At 43.1% G+C, this 16,587-nt stretch overlaps 1 protein-coding gene across 12 annotated transcripts in view; it reads right to left on the reverse strand.

The window, feature by feature from the left end:
• Positions 1–16,587, reverse strand: part of BPIFC (BPI fold containing family C) — a 54,180-nt gene that overhangs the window by 12,871 nt on the left and 24,722 nt on the right. For all 12 annotated transcript variants that reach the window (XM_078449500.2, XM_060656518.3, XM_060656511.3 and 9 more), the window contains 10 exons: positions 15,771–15,891; positions 12,105–12,233; positions 10,805–10,960; positions 10,618–10,681; positions 8,684–8,744; positions 4,845–4,936; positions 3,671–3,847; positions 2,467–2,520; positions 1,558–1,728; positions 819–886 (listed from right to left, as the gene is read on the reverse strand). In XM_078449500.2, the coding sequence (XP_078305626.1) occupies positions 819–886; positions 1,558–1,728; positions 2,467–2,520; positions 3,671–3,847; positions 4,845–4,936; positions 8,684–8,744; positions 10,618–10,681; positions 10,805–10,960; positions 12,105–12,233; positions 15,771–15,891 (1,093 nt within the window). The remainder of the gene's footprint in view (positions 1–818; positions 887–1,557; positions 1,729–2,466; positions 2,521–3,670; positions 3,848–4,844; positions 4,937–8,683; positions 8,745–10,617; positions 10,682–10,804; positions 10,961–12,104; positions 12,234–15,770; positions 15,892–16,587) is intronic.

Consider the following 16,587-nt stretch of genomic DNA (forward strand, 5'->3'; position numbering starts at 1 on the left):
TCCCAGACTCTGCTTTCTCTGGCCTGTTTATAGCTTTTCATCTTCCTTCCATGGATTTAGTCTGGGCCCTCTGATCATTCCGAATATCATGTCCCCTCCCCCCAGGAAGTTTGATTCATGGCTTCAACTATCTGCCTCACAGGGCAGAGGAAAATGGGCTTTGCAGACAGTTCTTCCAAATGGGAATTACTGTCCAATGGTCTATGTATATGACCTGCCGAATCCCTTTCACACTGAATGGCATTCATTTGAGAGCCAGCTAGGCTATGGGGCATGGTTTTGTTCAACTCTACATTCTAGTAATGGGGTTGGAGTTTCAGAGACTGAAACTACCTCGGCAATGCCCCAGTCCAACGTCAGTATTTTACAGACAAGGAGACCGAGTCTCAAAGCCGTTAACAGACTTGATCATGGTGATGGAACAAATGACCAGATATTTGACACTTTGTTCCTTGACCTCAAAGTTTCATGCTCTTTCCTCAACAGCATGCTTTCTGAAATGGTTGAAGAGGAACATTAATTTATACTGGTGTACCATTAGAATGTGAATTTATATTATGGATTTGTATTTACAATTATATGGCTCCCTATTTTATCTGAATATTATCTAATGGGAAGGAAAAAGAAAAAATCCACAGCACAGTTTTTAGTGAAGCCCATACTTTGAAATTATCTGGGTCATTACAGGAGAAGTGCCTGTGTGGTTCACGTTCTAGCCAATGGTAACTTCACTTGCTCTGTTAATGTTCACTTTGTCTCTATGGTCTGCTGACTCACTTATTACTAAGGATTTCAACACTCAAATCAGTTAAACTTACCTGTTCAGAGACAATGAGCAGACCAGTCTTTGTCCCAAAATAACCAGGCCAACACTGGTACTGGCAACCTGGAGATAACAAAAGCATTCATCACTAAGAGAACTGAATCTGTTTTGGCCACAAATAACATTTCTTATTTGGAAACAAGAAATGGAAATATTGTAAGCTCTACTTTCCCTTTCATTCCTAGAGGTACTAGAAAAAAAATAGCTCTGAAAATGCTGTCTTGCAGGTAGGGAAACTAATTATAAAGACTTTTTAGGGACCTCTCTTAAATTATTTTTCTATTTTCCCCCAATCTCTCTTCTCCATGTACTGTGTGTTTGTGTGTGCATGCGTGTGTTTGTGTGTATATGTGTGTGTGTGTGCGTGACATTTCACTTGGATTCAGTGTATTAGTCCCTTTCCATTGGGTTGCATTTGGCCTTCATCTACTTAAATAACCTTCATTTCCATCCTGATTTATTTTGGGGAAAAAAGAAAGTCAGCTATCAATGTAGCTGAAGTGAGAGAATGGCACACAGGAAGCTGAGGAAGGGAAGAGGTTATTTTACCACATAGGGGGTATGAGCACTGGCCTCCCACACTCCCCCCACCCCAGTCTCACTCCTGTCCTCACCACTAACTGACGCATCAGATCTCATGCCCCCAAACAATCAGTATAACACTGCTGGTCAGTGGCCCACTGTAGGAACATGATTTGTGTCCACAGTCTGCCCTCCTGCCCCCACAGGCTTACAAAGTCCATGGAAACGATGGCTTCAGCAGTTGAGTTCTTGGACTGGGTGAGGATCATGATGGAGGCAGGGATGTCCAGGGTGAAATTACCCGGTAGTAAACTGATCACGGGAGGCTCCGTTGCCATGACTCGTACCAAGAAGGGCTGGGACAAGATGTAGATCTCTGCGATCTGCCCATGTCCAGGGAAAGAAGTGGAGAAGGGGGTTGAGTTGATGAGGGAAAATCACCAGTTCAGGGTGGCATGGGGGTGATTAAATCTTACATCATGGTTAGGAACAAATCTCTTCAATAATTATAACAATACCACACAAAAAACAAAGAATACCAGCAGCTGACATTCACTGAACATATCAGAATTATCTGGTTTAATCTTCACAAAGTCCCTGTGGGCAGGTTTTATCAGAATCCCTGTTTCATAGCTGAAGACAGTGAGTCTTCTTTGGTTAAATAATTTCCTTAACTTCCAAGTGAAGAACTGGGATTCAAATCTAGGACTGTCTGACTCAAGATCCTTGCTCTAAAGCCAGGATGCTCTATGAACATCTCTCTGTCCTCAGAGCAAACCTGAACCTTTCAGTACACTATGTCTAAATGCAGGTGCTACAAAGGCACGAGATTAATAGTTGCTTCACTAAAGGTACAAACATGGGCACTATTCCCTCATTTCCCATTTAAGCCAATTATTTCAGATGTGTGGTGGGACCTTATGGAAGGGAGAGTTGATTTATTTTGTAAACTTATAATGCCTTTAATATTAACTTGTTTCATAAATATTTGTGGATATTTTATTAAAAGAAAAGAAAACCTCTTCAGAATGGAAAAATGGATTCAGGTTTGGACCAGAAAGGAATAGAAAGAAGCCACGAACCTTCCAGAACTATCTAGGAGTTGAACCCTCAGCACTCACCCTGGAGAGCACGTTGCCAACACCTTGAGAGTTTTGAACCAAATGGTTGGAAATCTGGAAAATCAAGACCATCATGTCACTGTAAGATTTTTACCTGGGTTCTCTTTTCAGGGAAAACCTAGATTTCCTTATATTTTTAGGAATCATGAAGTTGTTATACCAACAAATGATTAGTGTTTAAAGGTAGCTTATCACTTTATAGCCCAACCACAGGAAATCTGAGGCCCAGAGAAATAAAGTAACTTGTCCAAGGTCACACATGAAGTACGTTCCTTTGGAGTAATTACTTTCCTTTTGAGTGAGTGCCTTTTAACTTTGGCAACACTGTGTATGTCATACATGTATGATCCATGTGTAAACATTCTACAGTGGTTAACAATAGGTCTTGTATTATTGCCCACCTTTTCAGAGATTACCGAGACAAAGGATGCTTAAGTAATTTATCTTCACAGATGAATGGTTTTCAAATCTGAAGCTAAACCTTTCTAATTCTCGGCACTCTATGGTAGCTGGTGTGGCCACACCTACTGTTTTGAACACAAGTTTTATAACCACTTGTATAATTAGGACCCATGGAATAAAAAGATTAGTAAGGGATGCTTGATAAAAGTTGTTGGTTGACTGGAGAGAGTATTCTCATCATAAAAGGGAGGGGCACGGGAAAGAGAATCCATGAGTATGTGTACTATTACCAGTACACATAGACATTCTCCTCTTTGTGTAGGCATAACACAAGCCATAATAACAATAAAGATAATAAGCAACACTTACTCTGTGCTAGGCATTGCTCTGAATGCTTTACGTATATTTAAACCTCCCTAATGTCCACAGCAACTTTAGGAGAAAGGAATTATTATTATCCCCATTTTCCAAATGACGACACTCTGGCACAGAGAAGTTAAATAAATTGAAAGTGCCCGAAGTCACAGGTCATAAGTGGTGAGGAGAGTCCTGGCCTTATTTAAGATCATTCTAGAACAGTGGCCTGGTATCACACAAAACTGAAAATAGCAGAACTGGAAACCCAACAACTTCCAGTTAATAAAAACATTAAATTAACAATTACTTCATTCATGTGCTGGTAGGATTGAGGGTCTAAAAAGGCCCAGGAAATAGAAATTATGACTTAAAATTCCTGTAATGGGCTACTTATAATAAGACTAAATGCTGGCGCTGATTGTCACTATCCATGAACTCTCCTCACCTCTTTCGTGGAGAGAGTGACGTTGAAGGCTCCAGCTGTAAAGTAAGCAAAGGATGCAGATTTAAAGAAAAACTCAGAGATTCCAACATACAACATAGAGTCACTGCGTTCCGGCAGCACAAAAGGAACTGGCGAGAAGGGAGGGTCAGTGAGGTCTTCCAGTGGGTAGACTACGCCCTGTGGGAAAACAGAGAGAAAGATCAGTGTATCAGGTGAAGACTCAGACATACAGCACTAAAGACAATGGGTCCACTCATGTCAGAATCAGGAAAATACCAGAAACTCTCTGGGGATTAAAAGACGACAAGGCCTTCTGACTCCCTGACCAGCGACTTTGGTTTCGCAGCTCTGCTAACTTCTTGAGCAGATATGGACATGTCTGTCCACCCTGGGATGTGACCTTCTCCCAGAAAAAGGAAGGCAGGTGCATTTAACTGGATATACAGCTCTGCATAGTTCCTGAGGTGCCACGTAGAGATACCAAACCCTCCACCTTCAAACTCTATGACTAGCGAGCATCTGGGGTGTCACAGAGAGACTCAGAAGGACCCAGGACTCTCAGCGGGTTAAAGCATCTTTGTGGCATTCCTAATGCTGCCCTCATTAGCTATGTGGTGTTATCACAAAATATGCCTTGAGTAACATTTAACTGATTTGAATGACTCTCAGTAATTGAAATAAAAGTCAATATGCGCTTAAGAAAACAATGATATTAACTTTGGGGCAAAACTAAACATAAAGACAATTAATCTCTTTTCCAGAATCAGCAAACACCATTTTCATCTGTGAATGGGCCTGACCAAGGTCAACATCCCTCGGTTAAATTGACTAACCGGTCAGGAATAGGAGTATCGATACATATGGTCTACTGATGTATTAAGTTCTGATACACATAGAACCACTCTACCTCCTGCCCCTTAGCGTTGGACCTGTTCCCAGAAACAAAGACATCATGATACTTTCCATGATACCCAACACTAGACATGTGTTGGGTAATACAATCAAGAAAATGTTGAATAGTCTTTTGAAAGAGCATAAGCATGAGGGAATTGCTTGAAGGGAAATTAAATTATATGAAAGATATGTAATTATATTTCCTTTTGCACATAATATTTGTTCTTCGAATATTGGCGGTTGAGAGCCAGGATGAGAATTCTGATGATGATAAAGTTACCTTCAAATTCAGGTCGATGTAATTCTCAGTAATTTCTGGAGAACTGATTAGGGAATAATCCAGGAGAGTATAGTTGTCTATCTTGGTTAAAACTAAATAACAAATAAATACAAAATAAAATTTATATTAAAAGCATAGTATGGCAAATGATTATTATCCATCCAGAACAACATAATTTTAATTCTCTGTTATTCAAAATAATGATTACCCTTATTTATAAGTAATACATGCTCACTTTTCAAAACACAGGATAAGTAGGTAAGTCAAAAGAAGAAAGTAAAAACCCTTCTTAATCACATTACACTGAAGGAAACATTAGTAAAATGTTGTTGGATAGCCTTTTTTTTTTAAGTTTATTTATTTATTTTGAGAGACAGAGAGTGAGCAGTAGCAGGGGAGGGGCAGAGAGAGAGAGAGAGGGAGAGAGAATCCCAAGCAGGTTCCGCACTGTCAGTGCAGAGCCCCGACATGGTGAGGTTATGACCTGAGCCAATGTCAAGAGTTGGACACTCAACCGACTGAGCCACCCAGGCACCCCAAGTATAGCCTTTTATACACACACACACACACACACACACACACACACACACACACACACATGAACACAATGCATATATACTTCTTTTTAAAAGAGAAAATTAGACAGGGGTGCCTGGGCAGCTCAGTTGGTTAAGCGTCTGTCTCCTGACTTCGGCTCAGGTCATGATCTCGTGGTTTGTGAGTTCAAGCCCTGCATCAGACTCTGTGCTGACAGAATGGAGCCTGCTTGGGATTCTCTCTCTCCCCCTTTCTCTGCCTCTCCCCTGCTCGCTCACTCTCTCTCTCTCAAAATAAATAAAATTTAAAAAAAAATTAAAAAAAGAAAATTAGACAAATAAAATTCACTTATTAATATTAAACTGCATATATTAGGCTGGTATAAAGAGAGGCTTTCAAGTTCTATATTATAGCCTTCTATATAGTTAGAACTTTAAGTTTTTACAATGAATATGTATTATTATTATAATTAGAAATAATCTTTAGAAAGAAATATTGAGACAGATAGACAGGAATAAAATTCCCTAAGTTAAAGAGGCCAAGAAAATTTTCATGCAGAATCTCTTAATTCAATTCATGTTTTGTATTATAATTTTCAGAGCACAGCAGAAGGCCAGGGGACCAGGGGATAGTAGGTGGGGTTCGCAGGAAGCATGATCTCAGAGTCTGAGGCAGGTTGTACACACAGGGGTGTGGCGCTCGGGGTTCCAGCCTGGCCTGGGAGAGCTGCTCTCCTGACCACCACCTTGTGTTCTGTGATACGAAGACCCCCTCCCTGTTCCAGAGGAAGGCATCTGAGAACCACATCTTCTCCTCTTGCGCGCCATGCTTGGTTTATTCAATGGGTGGTGATAAGAAAGAAGCAGAGATGAAGGGACTTGCAAGGTGAGGGCCTAATGCTGCCCTATGTCACTAAAGTTTCTAAAATGCTTTTAAATTCACAGTCTGAACAGATCCCATCACCATGCTAGGAGGGGAGCAGGACCATGCCCATTTTACAGGTGAGACAGTGAGGTTCCCACGAATAGAGAAACTTGCCCATGGGAAGCTAGAACATGAGTCCTTGACCACTTCTTTCCTTACTACATCTTTCTCTTTCCTGACCTCCCCAATCTTCATCCATCTGCACCCACTCTGATCCACTTGTTCAACCACCATGCATCCCTTCATTGGCCTCATATTCATTCACCGAGTGCAGGTTAGGCACTATTCCTAGTGCTGGGGACATCATCAGAGAGTGCCTGTGCTTGTGGACCTCATCGTCTGAGGGAAGAGTCAGACATATGAACAGGAAATTACAATACAGTGAGAGCAGGTCTAAAACCGAGCTCCTCTACAGACTTAGGCTTATAGTCTACCCCACCTTGGTAAATGGCCATTCCACTCTTCCAATTTTCTAGTTGCTCAGGTGAAAACCTGGGGTTGTCCTTGACTCCCTTCATGATGCACATTCAGGGTGTCAGCAAATACCACTGTCCCTACCTTCAAAGAACATCCAGAACCTGAATGTGTCCTATATCTTCATTACTCCATCCAGGCCAACTGCCATCATTACTCATAGGTCATTGCAGGAGCCTCTTAAGTGGTCTCCCTGCTTCCACCCTTGCCCCCTTTCTGTCTGTTGTTAATAGATGGAAGCCAGAGTGAGCTTCTTACAATATAAGTCGGATCATGCAAGCCTTGCTCCGAACTCTCCCAAAGATCTTCATCTCAGACTAAGAGCCAGCCTTTGTATTGACCTGCAGAGCTTGGAAGATCTGACCATTGCTTTCTCCCTTTCTGACCTCATCTCTGGCTGCTTTCCCCCCCACACCCTCTACTCCCAGTATGGCCTCCTTGTAGTTTCCCCGACATACTTGGTATGCTCCCACATGGGCCTCTGTGCTTGTGGTTTCCTCTACCTGGAGTGTTCTCCGTCCAGATCTGGGAGTGGCACACTCCCTACTCCATTCAAATTCTTACCGTGATGTCGCATGCTCAGTGATGTCTTTCCTGGCCATGCTCTTTTAACAGAAATGCCTTTGCAGCTCCTTCTCTGCTTTATCTTTCTTCTTATCACTTATTGTATCAGTATCATAGATTTTACTTGTTATCTTGCTTGCTGTCTGTCTCCTCTGACTAGTCCCCATCTTGCTGTCTGTCTCCTCTGACTAGTCCGAAGAGGGCAGGGATTTCTGTCTCCTGGGCTTACTGCTGCATTCCCAGCACCAAGAACAGCATCCAGCCTGTAACAGGTTCTCAGGACAACTTTGGTGAATGAACAAATAGAGTGCAAAGAGAGAGATACACCCAAAGTATCATGTGAGCATAGAGGAGGCAAAACCTTGGGGTACAGGCTATCAGGTAAGACCTGCTGGAGGAGACTATGTCTGAGCTGAGCCTTAAAAGATAACAAGGAGTGGACAGGATAAGGATGGCTCAGGAGCAGCAAGTAGAAGGGACCGGACCCCTCAGGGCTTAGCTCAGTGCTAGCAAAGAAATGGGTGTTCAATAAATATATATTAAATGAATAAATGGGTGGAGGGGAGGGGAAGGCGGGGGGGGGGGGGGGGGTTAGTGTGAGCCAAGCAAGGGCCTCAGGGACAGTAGAAGCAGTTTGATTGCTGGAGCAGAGAAAGGTGCAAGGTGAGGCTGAGAGAGGTAACTTTAGCCAGAGCATGGTGGGCAGGTCTTGTAGACCATGTTAGAGCATTTGGACTTGATCCGGAGGCAGAAAGGAGCCACTGAAGGGGTTAGAACGGGGTCAGGGGTGTATTACTCAGTCGAGATTGGCATTAATCATCCTGAAGAGGATGGATTTAGTGCCAGAGCTGGGATTGAAGCCTGAGACAGTTTAATTCTCTGACCCACCCCTAGTCGCCAGCAGCCCCCTGCCTCCTGCTCTGAAGTTGGTTAGCAGCAGAAAAGAGCAGGCCTGGGGCACCTGGGTGGCTCAGTAGGTTGAGCGTCAGACTTTGGCTCAGGATACGATCTCATGGTTCATGAATTTGAGCCCTGCGTCGGGCTCTGTGCGGATAGCTCAGAGCCTGGAGCCTGCTTCAGATTCTGTGTCTCCCCCTCTCTCTGCCCTTCCCCTGCTCACACTCTGTCCCCATGTCTCAAAAATAAATAAAACTTTTTAAAAACTACATATAAAAAAAGAAAAGGGCAGGCCCTATACACAGGCTTCCCGTGGTTCAAGTTTGCAGAGCGTAAAGCAGGCAGGAGAGCTGGGGGATCTCACATTGAAACGCAAACCTGGAGAGCACCAGAGTGTGAAGGTGGGAAGAGACCCATCCCAAAGAGGCAGTTCTAGGACTCACCCTCTATCGTGCTGAGGTTGGCATTCAGGGCTTCCACCTCATTCATGATAATGGGACACAGCTGGCCACAACAGGAATAAAAAAATTGCAGGTTATCATATTGCACTTGAAACCTCTATTTATGGCTTAGGCCCTGCAAACAAAGGCCTTCTGGTTAGGAGACATTCTCCCTTTGGTCACCAGGACTTTTCCTGAAATTAGTCGATGCCCCTGGGCCTCACGTTACGTACGTATGGCTGGCATGTCAGTGAATGCTGGCTAAACTTCAGAGCAGCCAGGACGACACCCAGTTAGCCCCATAAAAGAATGAGGCCTTGGCTTTTCTCTCTGAGGCATGATGGGACATGTGCCTGGTGCCTGCTAGTGCGGTCACACCTGAGAAACCTGCTGCTGGAACAACTGCCTTCCTGCTGTGCCGTGCTCTGCTGGGAGAGGCTACAGCCAGGGCCTCCACTTTCCTACTTGGCTGGCTTGAGATCCCTCTGGCTGGCAAATCAATCCTGAATCAGACTCAAGCTCATCTTTACGAAGCCACCGTGTGCCAGGCGTGTGCCAAGCTCTCAGCATGGTGGTTACGAGCAGAGGCTCAGGAGCCTGACCATCTGGGGTTGGCACCCTTGGCAAAGTTGTTTGTACTCTGTCCACAGTTTCCCCATCTGGAAGATGGGGATGATAATTGTACCCACTCAATAATGTTGCTGTGAGTAGAAATTGAGGTAATCCATGTAAAATTGCCCAGCACATGGCAAGTATTCAGTAAATGTCAGCTGTTGTGTTTCAACCCCATTGCCTCACAATGGTGCAGAGAGATGGGTGCCACTGTTGCCTATTCACAGATGGGAAAGCCAAAGCTTAGAGAGCCTCCGGGAGTTGCCAGGAGTTACATTACTAGGATTGGAAATCTAGATAGTTGTGGCATGAGCATTCTTTTCTATATTCCCAGGGCACAGAGGGAATACTAGAAGCAAAGCATCCGTGGTCTCTAAATCATACATAAACTCCAGGCCAGCTTAACTAGTGGCTTCCGTCAGAGGCCAAAGAACCATGTCTTATTTCGAACGGAGGAACCATGGGGAGTGTGGGGCCTGTGAACGGGACAGCACTTTCCCAGTCACTCTCTAACACGCATGTGCGCTGGCACTCAGCACCAGTCAAGTGAGGATGGAGAAAGACCGCGAAACTTCGGAGTCCCTCGACCAGCTGGGTAATTCCCTTGGACGAGCTGCTGAATGTGTTTGCACGTTGATTTCCTCACTAACATTCATTAAGCACCTCCTTGTCACTTATACTGTTTCTGGAAAGAACCATTCTTCTCCCCCACTCCTTACCTATCGAAATCATACGTGTACCTCAAGGCCCAGTTCAAGTCCTCCGTCCTCTAAAGAATACCCCCGCCCCCCCCCCCCCCCCAGGAAACTTGCAGGTCCTTTTGATGTAATCTTTCCATTTCTCTGAGCCTCTGAAGAGGCTGTTGATTGAACAGCCTCAGTTCAATCAATTGAACCTCTGAAGAGGTTCAATCTACTGATCATGTAATTATGTATTAAATTCAAATACTCATTCAGTTATTTTTCCACAAGACTGAGTTGGGTTTTCCTAAAAACCTTTCTTACATTCCCAACAGCCTGTAGCCTAGTGCTGGGCATGCAGTAGGTACACAGTAAATAAACTCTTGCTGATTGTTGCCCCATCCTGTGGTGAGCGCTTGAAGGCAGGAATGCTGTTTTATTTATCTCTGCATCCCCAGCACTTACCACAGGACATGGTAGGCATTTGCGAAACTTAAATCGCAGAGGATGTGTGTGAAAGTGCCTTGGATGATGCCTAGCATACAGTAGGTGCTCAACAAAGGTTTATTGAGTAAGAAGTAAGTAAAGCATGGCAGAACTGCTGCCGAGCATTTTACTGTGGCCATGTCACCTCTAAAGACTTACCATTTCATTTAAGTTCTTTAAAATGGGTTTCTCCATGGGCTCAGCGAAGGAGTTGTACAGGACACTGGGGAAGGAAGAAAATATGGGCTTATTCAGGAACTTTATCTGCCGGTTATAAACCTCTTCCTGCGCTGCTGGAGATTCCAGCCCCAGACTAGCGACCGCCTACCACGGTCCTATCACTCACCTGAGTTCTCCGGAAAATGAGACGTGGGCATGGTTCACTTGGGCGTAGCAGTCTTGGAGCTTCAGGATTGGGTGACCAAAGTCATTTCGGGCAAGAACAATGATACCGGTGAAGTAGACCCCAGAGAGAAACAGATCAGCTCCTCCTGTGTCTTGGCTGTTGACAGAAAAAGTGCAAGGTTACCCAGGCCTGGGCAGGGGAGAGAGGGATCATTTCTCTGACTACTCACAGCCTCTAAGCTCCTGGAGGGCTTTGTCACCTCTGGATTCCTGGCACCAATAATGGGTCAGAGCAGAGTAGGTGCTGAATGGATTTACTAAACAAATGAAGCAATGAATATGTCAGTGGTGACAGTGTTAGTTTAGCTTTTTTATTCTGAGTGCTTTCTGGTGCCCACAGTGGCTGAGCACCTATCAAGCACTATGTGTATACAATGCTTGGAGAGAGAGAACACTGGATAGCCTTATTTAGGACAGGCACTGATGGGGATGTGACAGACGTAGTCTATGAACTCTCTGAGGGACTGGAGTGTATATTATTCATTCCCTTGTCTCCAGGATAAGCACACAGAATAAGCACTTAATAGGTGGCTGATGAGTCAATGAAGAAATGAATGAACCCTGAATCTATGTTACTTATGGAAGAATATATCATTCCTCTACAGTCTACAGGACTGGAGTTCTTGAGATGGGGATAAATGGTACTTGGTAGGCACTCAATAAATGGTTGTTGAATGACCAAGTGGATGAGTGAATGTGCCATTCTGGGATGCCAACCAAGACAGACCTAAACATTACACCCAAGACATGTAGTAGGTGGTCTGCAAGCGTACCTTGAATGTGATACCTCCTTTCTCTAGGAGGGTGCAATTGGGCTCCAGCTGACTATTATCCTCTTACCTCCTTGTGAGGTACGAAGGTCCCATCTCTTAATCAGTTGCCCCTGTGGATGGGGAAGTATGTGGAATCACCTGAGATCCTACAGAGTCACTGAAGGTCTGAAATCTTGAGTACGTGTTCATTCCTTCTAGCTGTTAGGAAATCTTAAATGACATTTTGCTCTGCCTTCAGGGGATGGATGGTTTTCAGTCCTCCCACAACCTCCCCCCCGCCCCCAGCCCCCAACAGAGATATTCTGATTTAAATCTCTCTTGGAAAAAAAAAAAATGCTCTTGAGAAAGACTGCTAATGGCTAAGGGAAATAAGCCTAATGTCAAAAACATCACCAAATTTATGTACTTCCAGTTTTTGTTCCACTTCTTCCCAGAATGGTGGCAGACTTTTTTCAGTGGGATACTCACAAGAGTGGAGACTTGATCTCCCAGTCGGTGCTGATGTTGGCAGTGCCGTGGTTAGTCAGTGCCTTGATCCCCACCCCAGGCACAAAGGCTAATGAAGTATTTGGAAATGAAAAGGCATTGATTTTTATGCTGTAGAACAAGAAACAGAGAGGTCAGTGCATATCTTCTAACACTTCTCTAAGTGAGGCAAAAATCAGAAAGGAGTTTGTGGAACCCCTAATTCCTGTAGAGGAAGGAACCTCAGGTCTGCGGTGCCTCTGGGCATTGCCTTCTAATTCCCCTTTGGTCCTTGCCAGGAAGCCCCTTGTTTCTAATTGAGGGGGAAGTGAGCAAATTTAGAAACAAATGTGAAAATAATACATTTCTTTAGTTTCATTAAAGACAATACAATACGAGTACAACATCGCCATCATTATTTTTTCCTTCAGCTGTTCCAGTGCTTCTCAACAGGGTGGGGAAATTAGTATTTTGGGTGGGACAATTAGTTTTGGAGAGGACTTTATATACATTTTAGGGTACCTGGCATATGTACCAACTACACGCCAGTAGTGCCCCTCCTCCATCATTGGACAATCACAAGGGTGCCTTTCTCCTATTCCCAGATGCCCTCTATATGGACAGAATTTTCCCTAGTTGAGAAAGTTAGAGTCTTCCCTAGTTAGAGCAGAATCTTCCCTAGTTAGAGTATTAACTTCCCCTAGGATTCTCTGAGCATAAGAGGCAATGGGCTACAAGTAATCTACATAGGTAGATAGCTCATGTGTTGAGTGATTACTCCATGCCAGGCACCATGGTAAGCACTTTATGTGCATTAGCTCATTTTAGTCCTCATGATAATCCCATGAAGCTGTTGCTGGTTTTGCAATTTGCAATTCAGAGATGAGAGGATAAGGAAGTCATGAGCACTTGGTTGAAGTCATATGTAAGTGGTAGAACCAGACCTGGAGCCCTCCTCAATCTGTTTTCAGACTGTGTGCTTAACACCGGGCTATGCCACTTCATGTATTCTGCAAGGGGCACTCAACTTGGAGATGAGTTTTGTGCCAGCCATGCAAACTTAGGTAAGGCACTTAACCTCTTTCAGGCAATCACTCAGAGGAAGGTTTACTCATGGGTAGGCTGAGAAGACAAAATGAGATCATCTATGCATAACTGTGGCACAGGAGAAAGACATTGTTCTGAACCAAGGTTAGGAAAAATGTAAAAGATAAATGTGATAGCTGATAACAAATGCCTATCTACTGTTTCTTGTATTTTGCATCCTTTCCTACCTGTTCTTTGTCACACACCCTGAGTCCCACTGTGGGAAGAGGATGGTGGAGATTCATTTAACAGATCTTAGAAATATTTTCAGTTTGGTACCTATAGGCCTAGCCCATTCTTTATATTCAAGCTATGGATGTATCATGAAAGAGATAATTTCTTTGTTGGTGGACACGTAGGTTATTTCCAGTATTTCTGTGTTATAAACAATGCCACACAGAACATTCTTACATGCTGTTTACATGTGTGTCTTTCTAGTGGTGATGCTGAGAAGTGGGATTAGTAGGTCAAAGGGCATGCATTAAAAAAAAGGTCCTTGTAAATTACCTTTTAAAATAGCACTGCCCAACAGAAATAGAATGTGAGCCACATATGTAATTTAAAAATTTCTAGTAGTCACATTTTAAAAAGGGAAAAGAAATGGGTAAGACTGATTTTATTAGTATTTTTTTTTTTTTTACTTAACCCAACATAATCTAAAATGGTATCATTTCAACACATAGGCAATATAAAAATGATTAATGGGATATTTTGTTTTCCTTTTTTCAAAATAACTTCAAACTATGGTCTGTATTTTTACACTCATAATGTGACTCAAGGTGGACACTGAATTATCGGTGTTATCAGAAACACTTGTTATCAGAATTATCAAGTGTTATCAGAAACACTTGACCTATATTTGATTGGATAAAATATTCAACTGATAAACTTACATACGCAAATTGTCCCACACATACTTAAAAGCTTTTCAATAACTGAACTGAGTACCAAGTTTTAAATTAAAATTGATTGAAATGAAATACGTAAAATTTCAGTGCCTTCATTGCACTAGTCATATTTCAAGTGCCCAGTAGCCACACGTGGCTAGTGGCTCCTGTGTGGGGAGCACAGATCTGAAAGTACTGTACCAGTTCACCTGCTCCCACTAGCAACGCATGAGGATACCTGTTTTCCTCATCTTCACCACACTTCATAATATATGATTCACCCTGGATTTTTCTGCTGTGGGATTATCATCACTGTAATTAAATCATTCATTCTGTAAATATATCATGTCCATCTCTCTTACTGGACATTAAGGGCAGGAGATATATCTGTGTCATTCACTGTAATATCCCCAATCACTAAAACAAAGCCTTGGTATCTAGCAGTAGGTCCTCAATAAACACTTGTCGAATGGCTTCCTTTATTAACAACTAGAGCATTTGCCAGGAGCTTTACCTAGATTACCATCCTTTTCCCTACCCCATGCCCCCCAAAAACTCATGATTTTATAGAATATTATCCTTGATAGCAGGGAAATTATTACTCCAAAGGGTTGGAGCCAGCAGGGAATTATCAGTGGATTGATAAAGCCTTGGGGCAAATTGTGAATCACAGATAATTCCTTATAAAATCTTGACTCTCTGCTTTACCTTTAAGACTGACCTCCAGATGGACAAAGACATCTTCTCTGTACACCGTCTTTGGGGCTTTTGTTGGCAACTGCGGCAGAGGTTGCCGGTTGTTGTCTGAACAGCCATTTCCCCTTCTTTCCTAACCGTCCCTGAATTTGTTCAGGATGTCAAAGGTGTCTGGTTAGAAAATGAATATTCCAGTCCCTCTTGCTAATAAGTATGGCCATAAGACTAAGTTCTATTATTGTATAGGCAGAGTATTATTAGAGCAGGGCTTCAGAAAAAAATTCAGTGAAGAGACTAACCCAGCTTACAAGAACCCTTTCACCCTTGCCTGTTGTTCCCTCTCAGGCTTGACAAATGGATTTGATGGCTGAGCTGCAGTGGCCATACTGGACCATGAGACAACTTTGAGGACAGAAGCCAGAAGTAAGGATGGTGGGGCAGAGAAATATAAGAAGCCTGGGTTCTGATGAAATCATGGGACTTCCAAAGGATTTCTCTAGTCTTACTTTTGAGCTTCTTATGTGTGGCCTATTTCTACGACCTCTGAAACCTTAACCAAACTTAACTAAAGTAAGGAAAGCCTTGATGAGAGTAGATTTGTTTTTGAGACTGTGGTTGAATCCTACATCTAGGTTTAGGGTGTGGGGTCAGCAATAGGATGGACAAGAATTTCACTTAGAAATTCAAGGGGCAAGGAGTTCTCATTTTAGGAAAGAGGCAAGGACATGGGACTCTGACCATTTTCATCAGACACAACACACAAAACTAGTGTGCAGCAGGGATATGACTTAGACCCAGGTGTTCTGACCCAAATGCCACAATCTTTGTCAGCTTCACGACCCCTCTTTCTTGGGTCATTCATCTGATAAGCCTCTTACCAAATTTGGTTTACCTTCTACTGTGCAGGTCCTGGTATCACACCAGAAGACGTGGTGGCATATCCACAACCTTAAGGTTTTAAAGATTAATTTCACGGCTAGAAATGTTCTTTTTTACTTACTTTGAAAAATTGTAGTTCACATAATCAACCTTCAGAAATTCCAGAGATTCAGAACCCTTTAGGTCTGGGATGTTTTTTTCCTTAAGCATTTGCTCAATCATCTCCATCCCAGCTTGAACGCCTATGAAGGAACCAAAGAAAGCATTTATTGATCATGCCAGAGATGATAATGGCATAGTGCCATTAAATATACGCATGAAGTTTACAGAGTACGTGCTCTTAGAAACTTAGAAAACAGCAACCCTACAAAGTGGATGTTACTGTCCCTGTTTTACAGGTGAAAGCACTGGTCCTCAGAGAGGCTAGTGAAGACCCCAGGACCCCAGAACTAACTGTATGAGAAATTCTCATTATGTAGCCAAGACTAAAGGCCTGTTACTACAGGCAGTGTGAGGGGGAAAGTACAAAATTATTATCATTATTATCCCCATTTTAAAGATGAACAAACTGAACCTAAAAGGCATGAATTCGCACCTCATTCACACAGCCAAGAACTGGGAGCCCAAGAGTGAAATCTGGGCAGTTTGGTTCCAGACTCCATGCCTTATTAGGTAGTTATTCCACATTCTCCCTTTTCCCCTAGATTCTTTAAGCTCAGCAACAGCATGGGCTATTGGGAGCTTGTAACCCTCCTGAAATTCCAGTAAAATACCATGAATAGGTTGTGTGTGTATGCGTCCATTTGTATCTCATATTTCAGGGGAGAGGGTCCATGTTTGCTTCAGACTCTCAAAAGATCCCGGGACCCCCAAAATGTCCTTAGTAAGCCCTGCTTTTGTGCAATTCAGGAATAAACCTGTCCCAGGTTTACAAGGTA

Source organism: Panthera onca, chromosome B4, assembly GCF_046562875.1.
Source record: "Panthera onca isolate mPanOnc1 chromosome B4, mPanOnc1 haplotype 2, whole genome shotgun sequence".
Taxonomy (NCBI): domain Eukaryota; kingdom Metazoa; phylum Chordata; class Mammalia; order Carnivora; family Felidae; genus Panthera; species Panthera onca.